At 37.8% G+C, this 12,506-nt stretch overlaps 1 protein-coding gene across 2 annotated transcripts in view; it reads left to right on the top strand.

Moving 5' to 3' along the window:
- The window catches only part of csmd3b (CUB and Sushi multiple domains 3b), an 822,373-nt gene that overhangs the window by 598,183 nt on the left and 211,684 nt on the right, over positions 1-12,506 (top strand). For both annotated transcript variants that reach the window (XM_062056514.1, XM_062056513.1), the window contains 2 exons: positions 10,017-10,120; positions 10,275-10,387. In XM_062056514.1, coding sequence (XP_061912498.1) covers positions 10,017-10,120; positions 10,275-10,387 — 217 coding nt within the window. The remainder of the gene's footprint in view (positions 1-10,016; positions 10,121-10,274; positions 10,388-12,506) is intronic.

Below are 12,506 nucleotides of genomic sequence, written 5' to 3'. Positions count from 1 at the left end.
GTGGCCCTCCAGCAGTGCTCGGGTTGCTAATGCGGCCCCCGGTAAAAATTAATTGCCCGATCGATGTCGCAAAACAGTTGCAATAGCAGAATCAATGTCAGCACACGACTCCTCGCTGCGTGCCGCCATTGTTGTTTGAATCAAACAGTCGCTTCGGCGCTACGTCACATCTATGAAATCTCCCCCGGCGATCCTGATTGGTCCATTATTTTTTGCTATCTTGAAGGAGTTTGCAATGCCCTCGAGCCCGGATCCTTGTGTGCAGCTCAGCGAACTACAAGGATCCGGCGAGAGTCGGGTTACCGATTTATAAGACTGGAGACAAACACCACTTAACAAACTATAGACCTGTTTCCTGACTTCCACATATTTCAAAAACTAATGAAAAATTATTTAACAACAGTTTGGACAAATTCATGAGTGAAAGCTGAACACTCGCAGAGGACCAATACGGATTCAGAACCAACATTTCGACGTCAATGGCATTAATCGAAATAAAGGAAGGGATTATGCAATGCAACAGATGGTAAACAGTGTACAGTGTGCAGTAGAGGTGGGAATCTTTGGGCACTTCACGATTAGATTACGACTACAATTCAGGAACTACGATTCGATTAAAAATCGATTATTCATTCATCTTTAATATATGTATATTGATGCAGTTTTACATTCCACTAAATAAGCGTTTAACATTTGCAACTTTAAAAAAACAATTCATTTTGAATAAGAAACACCTGAATTATTAAATAAATAAAAATGTGTTCAAAACTGGAACATAAGTGCCCTTTAATAAAGGAGCTGGTCAGATCTCTCAGTGAGGTGGCTCGCTACAGTCAGCCAAATTTTAGAAATGTCTGCATAACTTTTTTTGCAATAAATAAATTGATAATCGATTATTGATGTTTACTAATCGATTCTATAATCGTTCATGTCCGAATTGCGATGCATCTAAAAATCGATTATTTTCCCCAGCTCTAAGCTGCAGTATTTATGGATTTAATAAAAGTATTTGACAGTTAATCATATTATCTTAATTAGCAAATTAGAACAGTATGGTGTCAGAAGGTTGTACTCGAACTGGGTAAGAAGATACTTAACCAACAAAAACAATAGGTGAATCTAGGAGAACACTCTTCTACAACTGTAAACGTATCTGGTGGCATACTCCTGTAGTTAGTTAGTTAGTTAGTTAGTTAGTTAGTTAGTTGGTTAGTTAGTTAGTTAGTACTATTTGCAGACGACACAACTGTGTCTTGTTCAGGAGCGAACACACAGAAGCTGATACAAATAACAGAAGAAATTAACAAATTAAAAAGATGGTTTGACAAAAACAGACTTATCTTTGAATCTCAAACTAGAATATTGCTATTCAGTAACAGCAGAACAGAAAGTCAAGCTCAAATACAAATAGATGGAATAGACAATGACAGAGTAAAATAAATCACATTTTTAGGTGTAATAATGAATTATAAAATTAACTGAAAATCTTCAACACTTAATTAATGAATAAATCTAAATATGTTATGGACCAACAATCACTTCATATTCTCTACTGCTTGCTAGTGTTAGCATATCTGATTTATTGTGTAGAAATATATGGGTAAATAACAACCAAAGTACCCTTCACTAGATAATTGTGTTAAAACAAAGATCAGTTAGGATAATACGTAATGTTGGATATAGAGAACATGCAATCCTTTATTCATTAAATCCCAAAATATTGAAATTCAGTGATTTAGTGCATTTTTTTTTCAAAATGAAATTTTTACTATTTTTTGATAGCAGCACTTATGCATCACTATGATTGAAGTATTTTCAGTGGATAGTAAATGTATACTCTACACAAGTGTAGAGTATACATTTTTTTCATTAAAAAATCCGGAGGCACACCACCAGCAGAAAACGTTAAAAAATGAAACTCCACCAGGTCGCCGTGCCTTATTTTGAGTTTGTTGGTGTTTTCTTGTGTGTAGTGCTTTAGTTATTGTCTTGCGCTGTTATTTTGGTGAACTTTCCTGTTTTGTTGTTCAAGCAGTTTCATGTCTTGCTTTGAGCGCTATTTCCCGCACCTGCTTTGTGTTAGCAAGCAAGACTAGTTAACTTGTTGCTATCCTTCATGCTGCAAGTTTTTGCTGTCGTCCAGCATTCTGTTTCTGTTTACTTTGTAGCCAGTTCAGTTTTACTTTCGTTTTGCATATCCATCCCTATGCTTCAATGCCTTTTCCTTTCCCTTTTGTTCATTTCTGGTTCAAGCGTTACATACCATTTTGCATATTGGGTTCACGACAAACCGTCCTCATCTCACCCGACACATTCCGACTTTTACAAAGCAATGAAGTACCTGCTGCCACCTACTGGCATGGAATTTTCCATGGTTACCCTGCCGAGCTCTACACAGCACAGACACTAAGGAACAGCACATTATTTGCAGATTATAATGATTGATTTGCAAAAAATATGTTTTGGACCAATTAGGTGAAGTTGCATAATTTCCCACGGCACACCAGGCAATATCTCACGGCACACTAATGGTTGAAAAACACAGCTCTACACAAGCTGTACACTGACAATTTTCAATAATATAACTTGTCTCTTGAAAAGATATGCTTGGCGAAATGTGGAGGTTGTGCTCTTTCCCACTGTAAACGTAACATTTAGGGTAGCAGCTCATCCATACCTTATTTTGCTTTTCCACCACCGCTACCAAAGGAAGCGCTTTATCATGCAGGAAGGCAATTCTACTGCCTCATTGGCCAGAGGCCTTAGATGGATGGAAAGTAGGCAACCAATTAGAAAGAGAGACACGGAGGCGGTGACAGACAGAGCGAGAGATGGATGCTCGCGTGGAAGCTGACCAATTAGAGGGGAGGAGAAATATGTACATATAAGCTTACACCATAGGAATTAGGGAGCGCACACTTTGGAGTCCATATTTCACGGCGGACACTATGCTCCTCCCCCTCGGTGCACTGTGGCTATGTTTCGGCTGTGTTTAATGCCGTGTGAACTGTGCTGATGCGGCTGCAGGGGCGTAGCACAAAGGAGCTTTATGGTCGCACGTCCATCATGGTAACCTCGTGCTCGCCTTTATAAAGGACACCGCTTTGATTCCTACGCTTCCTTTCCATGTAAAACCTCTCAACTTGTTAATCCTTGGGATATTTTATGGTCACATCCGATGCTCACTGTGGACTTTTAGTGTCTTGTTTTGGATTTGAAGGCAACAATGTATTTTTCCTTGGGGTGAACCGTCAATCAATCAATCAATCAATCAATCAATCAATCACAGTTTATTTATATAGCCCTATATCACAAGTGTCTCAAATGGCTGCACAAGCCACAACGACATCTTCGGCTCAGATCCCACAGTACTTCTATTGGTACGGAACAGAAAGTGCAACTGCCTGGCGATGTAGTTGTTTGTTTATTCAATAAACAAATTAAGTGGTGTCATGGCGAGCACTAATGCCAAGGAGGAGCAGGATTTTGAAAATGATAGAGTTTGCAACAGTGAACCTTTTCAATGAAATACCGTACATTCCGGGCTATAGACCGCACCGGTATATAAGCCGCGCCCTCTACATTTTTGAAGAAAAAAACATTGTAATCTGTAGCCTGAAGATATATACGTTGTGAAATGAGTTATTTATGTTTTGATCCGCTGCCCGGATCATATTCTGTTTACGTTTTCAAGTCACTTGTGTTTTCAGCACTTCTTGAGTTTGTTTGTTTCAGTTGCCATGACGGCAGATTGCACTCAGCTGCCTCTGGTTAGTGTTCAAGACGCTCACCTGTTGTCCGGGCACTAATCAGAGGGCTATTTAGTCTATGCCCTGGCCTCACTCGGTCTGGCTTCCTAATTTGCTTTATTGCAACAGACGACGATTATTTTGTATTCCTGCTAGCTTCCACGCTAGGCTCTTTGCTTGCTAGCTCCCACGCTAGCCCCTTTGTGTTTGCCTTCCGTGCTATGAAAACAATTTTGTTTGTTCCTGTTTGATTTACTTCTTAAATAAATAATTTCCTACCTGCACGCTGTGTCCGAAGCCCGTCTGCATTCCTGGGAGAACAACCCCGCATCACGATGTGACCCGGTCGTCACAATTTACACATAAAGTTTTTGTAAATGTTTATTTACATTCCTTAAATCTAATTAAAAACATGTGTATGCTCGTACAACACTTAAAACCTTTAGCATATCAGTATGTGGAATTCAATTATGGAATGAATTAACCAAATAAATCAAGCAAAGCACCAATATGATTCACTTTAAGAGACTGTTCAAACTGCAAGTGTTCACAAAGTACACAGCACAAGAATTATAATGAATATCTTCAACCCTTTTTTTTTCCTTTTTAGTTTGTTTTGTTTAGTTTTTTTTGTTTTTTTTATTGAGACAAAGATAATTTATGTATTTAATATTTGTTTACTTACTATGGTATAATATTTGTTTATTATGTATTTGTTCACTGTTATGTTACAGAGAACATGGAAACAGGATACAATTGCTATGGTATGAATAGGGATAGGATTAAATAAGCTCAGCTTCTTTCTACTCCTTTTCGGACGTGCTGTAATGAAACAACTGAAAATATGTGATGAATTACATTGTATTGTATGCATGTTCGAAATAAACTGAAACTGAACTGAACTAATTGTTTCCAAACGGGGCCTGTAACACGCCAGTAAAATGGATGATCAAACAAAAAAAAGTCATGGTCATGGAACCACTAGCTGCAAAATCTAACTCTCCAATCAGTTAAACATACTCTATAACTCCATGGGGACATTTTGGTGAGTTTACTGAGGAATTTGTGAAATTGACACAATACAAAAATAATATCATCGTAAGTTAATATTACTAACACAGACACTTGTAAATGTGTTAGCATATTAGCTAATGCTAATCACGATAGCTTTAATGTATTACGATAGCACTTAAAAATATGCATGAAAACTCTACTATCAAAAGTGACGGTTTAGTACGTTTTAATAGTTTTAGTTCTACTGTAAAACTTATAAACGTTGCTTGGAGTGATGAATGAAGAAACCATAGGAAAAGATACACTGTGGACGACGATAGCACTTGTGATTCTGGTTCCAAGCACTAAACGGAAGGAACTACTGTAGACGTTCAACCCGCAGCACCTGCAGTGAGCGAACTCGTCCAAAAGATTGCACCAAAGCACAAACAATTACGCACCTTTTCAGTGTCTGTCTGTGTTTATAAATTAGCTGCACCGTTTTATAAGACACAGGGTTCAAAATGTTGGAAAAACGTAACAACTTATAGTCTGGAAAATACGGTACGCAAAACAGTTGTTCCATAAAGGATCTGTCCACCAAATTGGTGCCATTTTCATGTTGTAACTCTCAAAATAAACTTACATTTCTTGTTTTCAACTCGAAATCTAATCTGAATAAATACACAGTGTAATGAACTACTCTAAAATCGGATTGGCCTATCTCAGGCATTTTTGTACAATGTTCCTCATTTTCCTTTGGTAACAGGACTGTAAGTAACACAAGTGAGTTTTTAGCATAGAATTAGCAAATTAATTAAATATGGCATAATGGGTTTTATGCTCAAAGCAAGTTGACATTAAGCACATCACAGTGATTTAACAAAAAAAATAACAAATAGCATCAAAATAATATTTTAGGTAAAAGGCTCTGCTGAGGCGCTAATCCACATCAAGTTACATCATGGAGTACACAAGAGAATAAAGAAGTTAACTTACTTTAAGCCTTCCCATGACATGCAGAGGATGTGAATGATGCAACTTTTTGTAGACCACGGGACTTAGAGGGAGTCATGTGTGGGCAGTGCTTCCAAATACATTTCTGTCACCAACCACCTGAATTGATTAAAGCCTGTTGATTAGATTGAGCACTGATGCCCCCTTGCTGCAGGCTTGTATGTCGTTATAACATAAATGTATAGAAGTAAATAATAAATATCTCCCGTGCTGCTCGCGACCCCCCCAGGGGATGATGACCCACTATTTGGCAAACACTTTATTAGGGTAACAGGACTGAGTAAAAACACTAAAGTGTGAATTTTGCATCTTTTTTTATAAAAGAAAATAAACTGAATGTATAGTTGGCATAAGAAGAAACACAGACATGCAAAACACACACACACACACACACACACACACACACACACACACACACACACACACACACACACACACACACACACACACACGCACACACACACACACACACACATATATACTTTCTGAAGTATATTTTTCCAGTGTTCAAGGTAGTTTAACCCGCAGCGGGAAAAGACTGGCTTTTTGTGCCCTTTCAGTACGTACATGTTTGCTGTATTTTGGCTGTATTATACATCATTCTTCACCAAAGGGTTTCTCTCAGGTTAAATTTTAAAATGTCAATGTCCAATTCTTTCACAACTGGCAGTTATTCCACAATACCCCCAAAGCCAAACAGAAAATAAAAGTCCTTTGTTTTTCAAAGGGCATACAAATAATTTGGAGTCATATAATTGTTTTACTTTTTTTGCTCAAATCTCTGAGTCAACTTTAACCCGAAACATAAATACCAAACATGTAACAGTCATCTTTTAAATAGGGCTGTCAAAAAAATAGAGTAATGTGATTAATCACAAAAAAAGCATATGCGTGGATTAATCGCAAAATGTATTTTGACCATACAGTACATGCTCTACCGTAACTCAAATGGTTACCTGAGAGATGGTGCAGGTTGTTTTATGGTCACTGATCAGTCAGGTAAGTGTTAAGATGAGTGTGTAGACTCCGACTGGTGTACTCCCTGGAAAATTTCACATCAGAATACATTTTGATTGGACTTTAGATAAAACCAAGTAAGTTTTAAACATTTGGAGAAAATACAGTAAGTGCATTCAAGTAAAACATTTAGAAAAATGTTGCTGTCAGACATTATAAAAATACAATTTCAGTTGTGTCAAAAAATGGGGCTCTATTTTTAAATGAATTTAACTTAACAAGCGAATAATAACCTGTGATTAATCATGATTAATCCAAACTAAAACTTATGATTCATTTGATTAAGATATGTATCATTCAAAGGCCTACTGAAATGAAATGTTCTTATTTAAACGGGGATAGCAGGTCCATTCTATGTGTCATACTTGATCATTTCGCAATATTGCCATATTTTTGCTGAAAGGATTTAGCAGAGACCATCGACGATAAAGTGCGCAACTTTTGGTCGCTGATAAAAAAGCCTTGCCTGTACCAGAAGTAGCGTGACGTCACAGGTTGTGGAGCTCCTCACATCTGCACATTGTTTACAATCTTGGCCACCAGCAGCGAGAGCGATTCGGACCGAGAAAGCGACGATTACGACATTCATTTGAGCGAAGATGAAATATTTGTGGATGAGGAAAGTGAGAGTGAAGGATTAGAGGGCAGTGGAAGCAATTCAGATAGGGAAGATGCTGTGAGAGGCGGGTGGGACCTGATATTCAGCTGGGAATGACTAAAACAGTAAATAAACACAAGACATATATATACTCTATTAGCCACAACACAACCAGGCTTATATTTAATATGCCACAAATTAATCCGCACAACAAACACCTCCCCCCTCCCGTCCATATAACCCACCAATACAATTCAAACACCCGCACAACACACTCAATCCCACAGCCCAAAGTACCGTTCACCTCTGTAAAGTTCATACAGCACATATATTTCCCCAAAGTTACGTACGTGACATGCACATAGCGGCACACACGTACGGGCAAGCGATCAAATGTTTAGAAGCCAAAGCTGCGTACTCACGGTAGCGCGTCTGCTATCCAACTCAAAGTCCTCCTGGTTGTGTTGCTGCAGCCAGCCGCTAATAAACCGATCCCACCTACAGCTTTCTTCTTTGCCGTCTTCATTGTTCATTAAACAAATTGCAAAAGATTCACCAACACAGATGTCCAGAATACTGTGGAATTTTGCGATGAAAACAGACGACTTAATAGCTGGCCACAATGGTGTCCCAATATGTCCGCACAATCCGTGACGTCACGCGCAAACGTCATCATACCGAGACGTTCTCAGCAGAGTATTTCGCGGGAAATTTAAAATTGCACTTTACTAATCATGCCGTATTGGCATGTGTGGCAATGTTAAGATTTCATCATTGATATATAAACTATCAGACTGTGTGGTCGGTAGTAGTGGGTTTCAGTAGGCCTTTAACAGTACTAATCTTTTTTTAACCCTTTAAAGGCCTTTTGATCTAATGATGTCACAGTTTTCAAATACCGTATATGCCGCCCCCACTAAATTCTAGAAGAATGTTTTTCCTATAATTGCCGCACCAGATATATAGCGGTACGCTGTGAAATGAGATACTGTATGTACGTAGATTTTGTAAATGTTTATTTACATACCTTAATTGTTTCCAAACTGTGCCTTTTACTTGGCAATAAAACAGCTGATCAAACAAAACAGAAAATAAATTGTCTTCATTCAGGTTCAGTAAGGTTGAATATGTTTATCAGGATTGTTCTTCCATGTACTTTGTAAACACTTTGCTTTGGAACAGTTTATTTAAAGTGCATCATTTCAGTACATTGTTTAACCCCTTCCATAATTTAGTCGTGAGCAAAGCAAAAACCATAGATTAGCGGCACCTCTGGATAAGCCGCAGGGTTCACAGTTTTGGGAAAAAAGGTACGGCTTGTAGTCCGGAAAATACGGTAGTATACATTTATGTTACTAATTTAAATCTGTGACACTATCTCATCAAAATGCTTTCTCAAGGGTCAAATTAAAAACTGTATTGAGTTGAAAAATTTGAGCTAAAAAAGTATTACACCCTTCAAAACTTTTCATGTTTGACTTTGAAGATATTCAATTAAAAGTCCCAGGGGTTAAAAAAAAATATATATATATATATATATATATATATATATATATATATATATATATATATATATATATATATATATATATAATTAAAATAAATAAATAAATTTAAAAAAAAAAAAAATATATATATATATATATATATATATATATATATATATATATATATATATATATATATATATATATATATATATATATATATATATATAAAAATATATATACATATACATTTGTTTCTATTGAATATGACAGCAGATCAATGTACAGGACATGTATTGATTTAAAAAATAAATACAAATACAGTTCATTTAACTGTGTATTTATACATTTTAACCTTTTTGTTACCCTGAGATGGGAAATCGTGCTACAACTTGATCTTTTAATGCTGCACTCAGCCAATATAGGAACTTTTTTTTTTTGTAAAAATATAATAATAATTCAGACTCAATACTGTGCAATACGACACTGGCTTCAAAACGGAGGTTTGGAATGTTAAAAAAGAAAACAAAACAAAAGGATCAATTTGAGCATGGCTGGTGTGTCTTGGTAGTTGCAGTGAAGTCACGTCAGCATCTCCACTCTTTAAGCCTGTGAGATGTTTCTGAAGTCCACAAGCGGGATATTGAATCTAGAAATCTGGAATTTCCCCTCAAGCGGTGGAGGAAGACGGACAGGAAAAGGGGAGCGCTAGAGAGAGAGAGAGAGAGAGAGAGCTTTCAATCTCTCCCTGAGGGTGAAAATCAAATTTGAAATATTCTTCCACACTAGTCGGCTAGCATCAAAGATGGGGCTCATTATTATTAGCGCTTGCTCCCCAAGTGGCTGCCATCTTTCTCCTTCCCAGTCTTCCTTGTCCTCGCTCTCCTTCCCCTCCCACATGAAGCACAGAGTGTTGCGTGAATAATTCCTGATCAGAGTATGGAGCTTTGTGCCGAGCGCCGAGTGCATTGCAGGTCTTCTTTTTGTGATGCATTCAGGGACTCGCAGTGAAGCTCCACCTTTGGTCAAGGCTAATTCCTGGGGGACACAAAGTGTTTTTGATCCAGTCAGCGTTGCAGTTGAGATACATCTCATTCCCTTCATATTCAGACCGCATTCGATTAAAGTTTCCCCCAAACTTATTTTCCACCACAGGTAATCCAGATCAACTTTGAAGAGTTTGACTTGGAAGTCGCCTACGACACGTTGACCATAGGAGATGGAGGCGAGGTGGGAGATCCTACGACCATCCTGCAAGTGTAAGTAGGACTTTGTTACACTCGCGCACGCCAAAAAGCCCCGGCGACTCGTTATGAGGGGCAATGACCATTTCACGGCAGCGCTCTACAATGACCCTTTATTTCTAATGGTCATGATGATGATGATGATGATGATGATGATGATGTGTTGCAGTCTGTCAGGCAGCTTTGTCCCTGACCTGATCGTCAGTATGACCCACCAGATGTGGCTCCACCTGCAGTCCGACGAGAGCGTTGGATCCATCGGGTTTAAGATCAACTACAAAGGTACATCTGAAAATCATCTCAAATAAAACCCACTTGTCATTTCATCATAGTTCCCTAACATCAACTGGAAAAGTGACTTTTTAGAAGGAAGTGTCCCTACAGCCTAAACAAACTTATTTGTTAAATGTGTTAATACAGTTTAATTGTTTAAAAAGTTATATTTTCTTACATTTGCAAGTACTAAAATAGACTTCCGATGCCATTGTAATTCCAAAACGTTGACTAGCATGCATTCAGCACTACAGTGTTGCCTTATCAATGAAGTAGTCTTTCCCATTAAGCTGAATGTGTCTTTTTTGTTGATTCCTAGAAAGTGTTTATACTGTAGGTATTGTACGTATTACACAGCAGCTGTTTGATTGTAATGTGCACCAAATTTGTTGGTGTTGAAATAGCCATGTAAAATCGCTAATGCAAATCGGTAGCATGTCTATGGCAAATGAGCTTGCGCATTTCGAAAAGTGAAGCCTTACTCTACTCTTTGTTGGCATGGATCATTGTAACATTACCTCGAGGCACTGCGGCTGAGTCCACTCGGATTGCTTGTTTCCCGTCCAATAGCTTGAGCCGGTGCTAAGGTTGCCACCGGACGTGACGTCAAGGGTATCTAAATATGGCACCGTTTACATTTTAAGTGAATCGATACACGGTAGTACCAACGGCCTTAGGATGAACCTATACAAGTACAGAATTCGGTACGGTCTTCCTGTCCCACTGTTTGTAACCTTCACACGTCTGCCTAGAGGGCGCTAACCTTCCCTTTTCCTTTTTAGCATTATATTCCATCCTCTACCAGCTTTGGGCACGCAACTACGCACCCCGTAACACACATTAGCTTTGTGTGTTGTAAGCAAATGATAGCGATATGGCAGAGTCTAGCTTTCATTTAATGTATATTCTATTGCAGGGGTTCTCAAACAGTGGTACGTGGGCTTCATCTAGTGGTACGCCAAAAAATCACTTAATTAAGTGATTAGTGTTTTATTTTCCAATATTCAAACACAGTGTTATTGTTCAAACTGTGTGCCAAAAATATTAAATATACTTGCTAAACAATACCTTTGCCTTGTATTTAATGAATAATTTGGCCTACTGTGCTATTGTATATCTTAATGTTGGTCATTAGCGTGGTACTTGGAGAGCCACTTGTTTTCTGTTTTATGTATATATATATATGTATATATATATATATATATATATATATATATATATATATATATATATATATATATATATATATATATATATATATATGTTCCGTAATATTAATTTAAGCTAGCCGGTGTTGTCCTTTTTGGTTTGAAAAATGTAACTTTAAGCAAGTGGTAAACAGCTAGCCTAGAATGGTTGTATCCCGTTAAAATATGACTGTGATGTTAGCATTGTCGCTTACATTGCTATGCTAATGTTGCTATCATTTGTGTCCTCTTGTCCCACTCTTTATCGTTACGTTGTTGTAGCAAGCCGATCATGGTAGCCTGTTAAAATGTGATTGTGATGTTAGCATTGCCGCTTACGTTGATTAATGTTTGTGTCCTCCTGTGCCACTTTTTGTTACCTAGTTTTAGCGAGCCTAGCATGGTAACCTGTTAAAATATGACTGCAATATTATAATTGTGTAGCTCACACTTGATTGATTAATTGATTGAAACTTTTATTAGTAGATTGCACAGTACAGTACATATTCCGTACAATTGACCACTAAATGGTAACACCCGAATACGTTTTTCAACTTGTTTAAGTCGGGGTCCACATTCATCAATTCATGGTACACAGCAATGCTAATGGTGCCGACTTGTTTGTCGTCACGTTTTTGTAGCTGGCCTCGCATGGCAGCGTGGTAAAATGTGACTGGGATGTTAGCATTATCGCTCACATAGCTATGCTAATGCTGCTAATTTTTTTTGTCATGTCCTACTTTGTTGTTGTTGTAGCTAACCTAGCATGGTAGCCTGATAAAATGTGATTGTGATGTTAACATTGTTGCTCGCATAGCGATGCTAATGTTGCTAAATTGTATGTCCTCCTGTCCTACTCTTTTTTGTTACATTGTTTTAGCTGGCCTAGAATGATAGCCTTTGAAAATGTGACTGTGGTGTTAGCATTGTCGTTCGCATTG

The sequence above is a fragment of the Entelurus aequoreus genome, linkage group LG08, assembly GCF_033978785.1.
Source record: "Entelurus aequoreus isolate RoL-2023_Sb linkage group LG08, RoL_Eaeq_v1.1, whole genome shotgun sequence".
Taxonomy (NCBI): Eukaryota; Metazoa; Chordata; class Actinopteri; order Syngnathiformes; family Syngnathidae; genus Entelurus; species Entelurus aequoreus.
The sequence above is the reverse complement of the archived record's forward strand: the minus strand, read 5'-3'. Positions and strand labels throughout refer to the sequence as shown.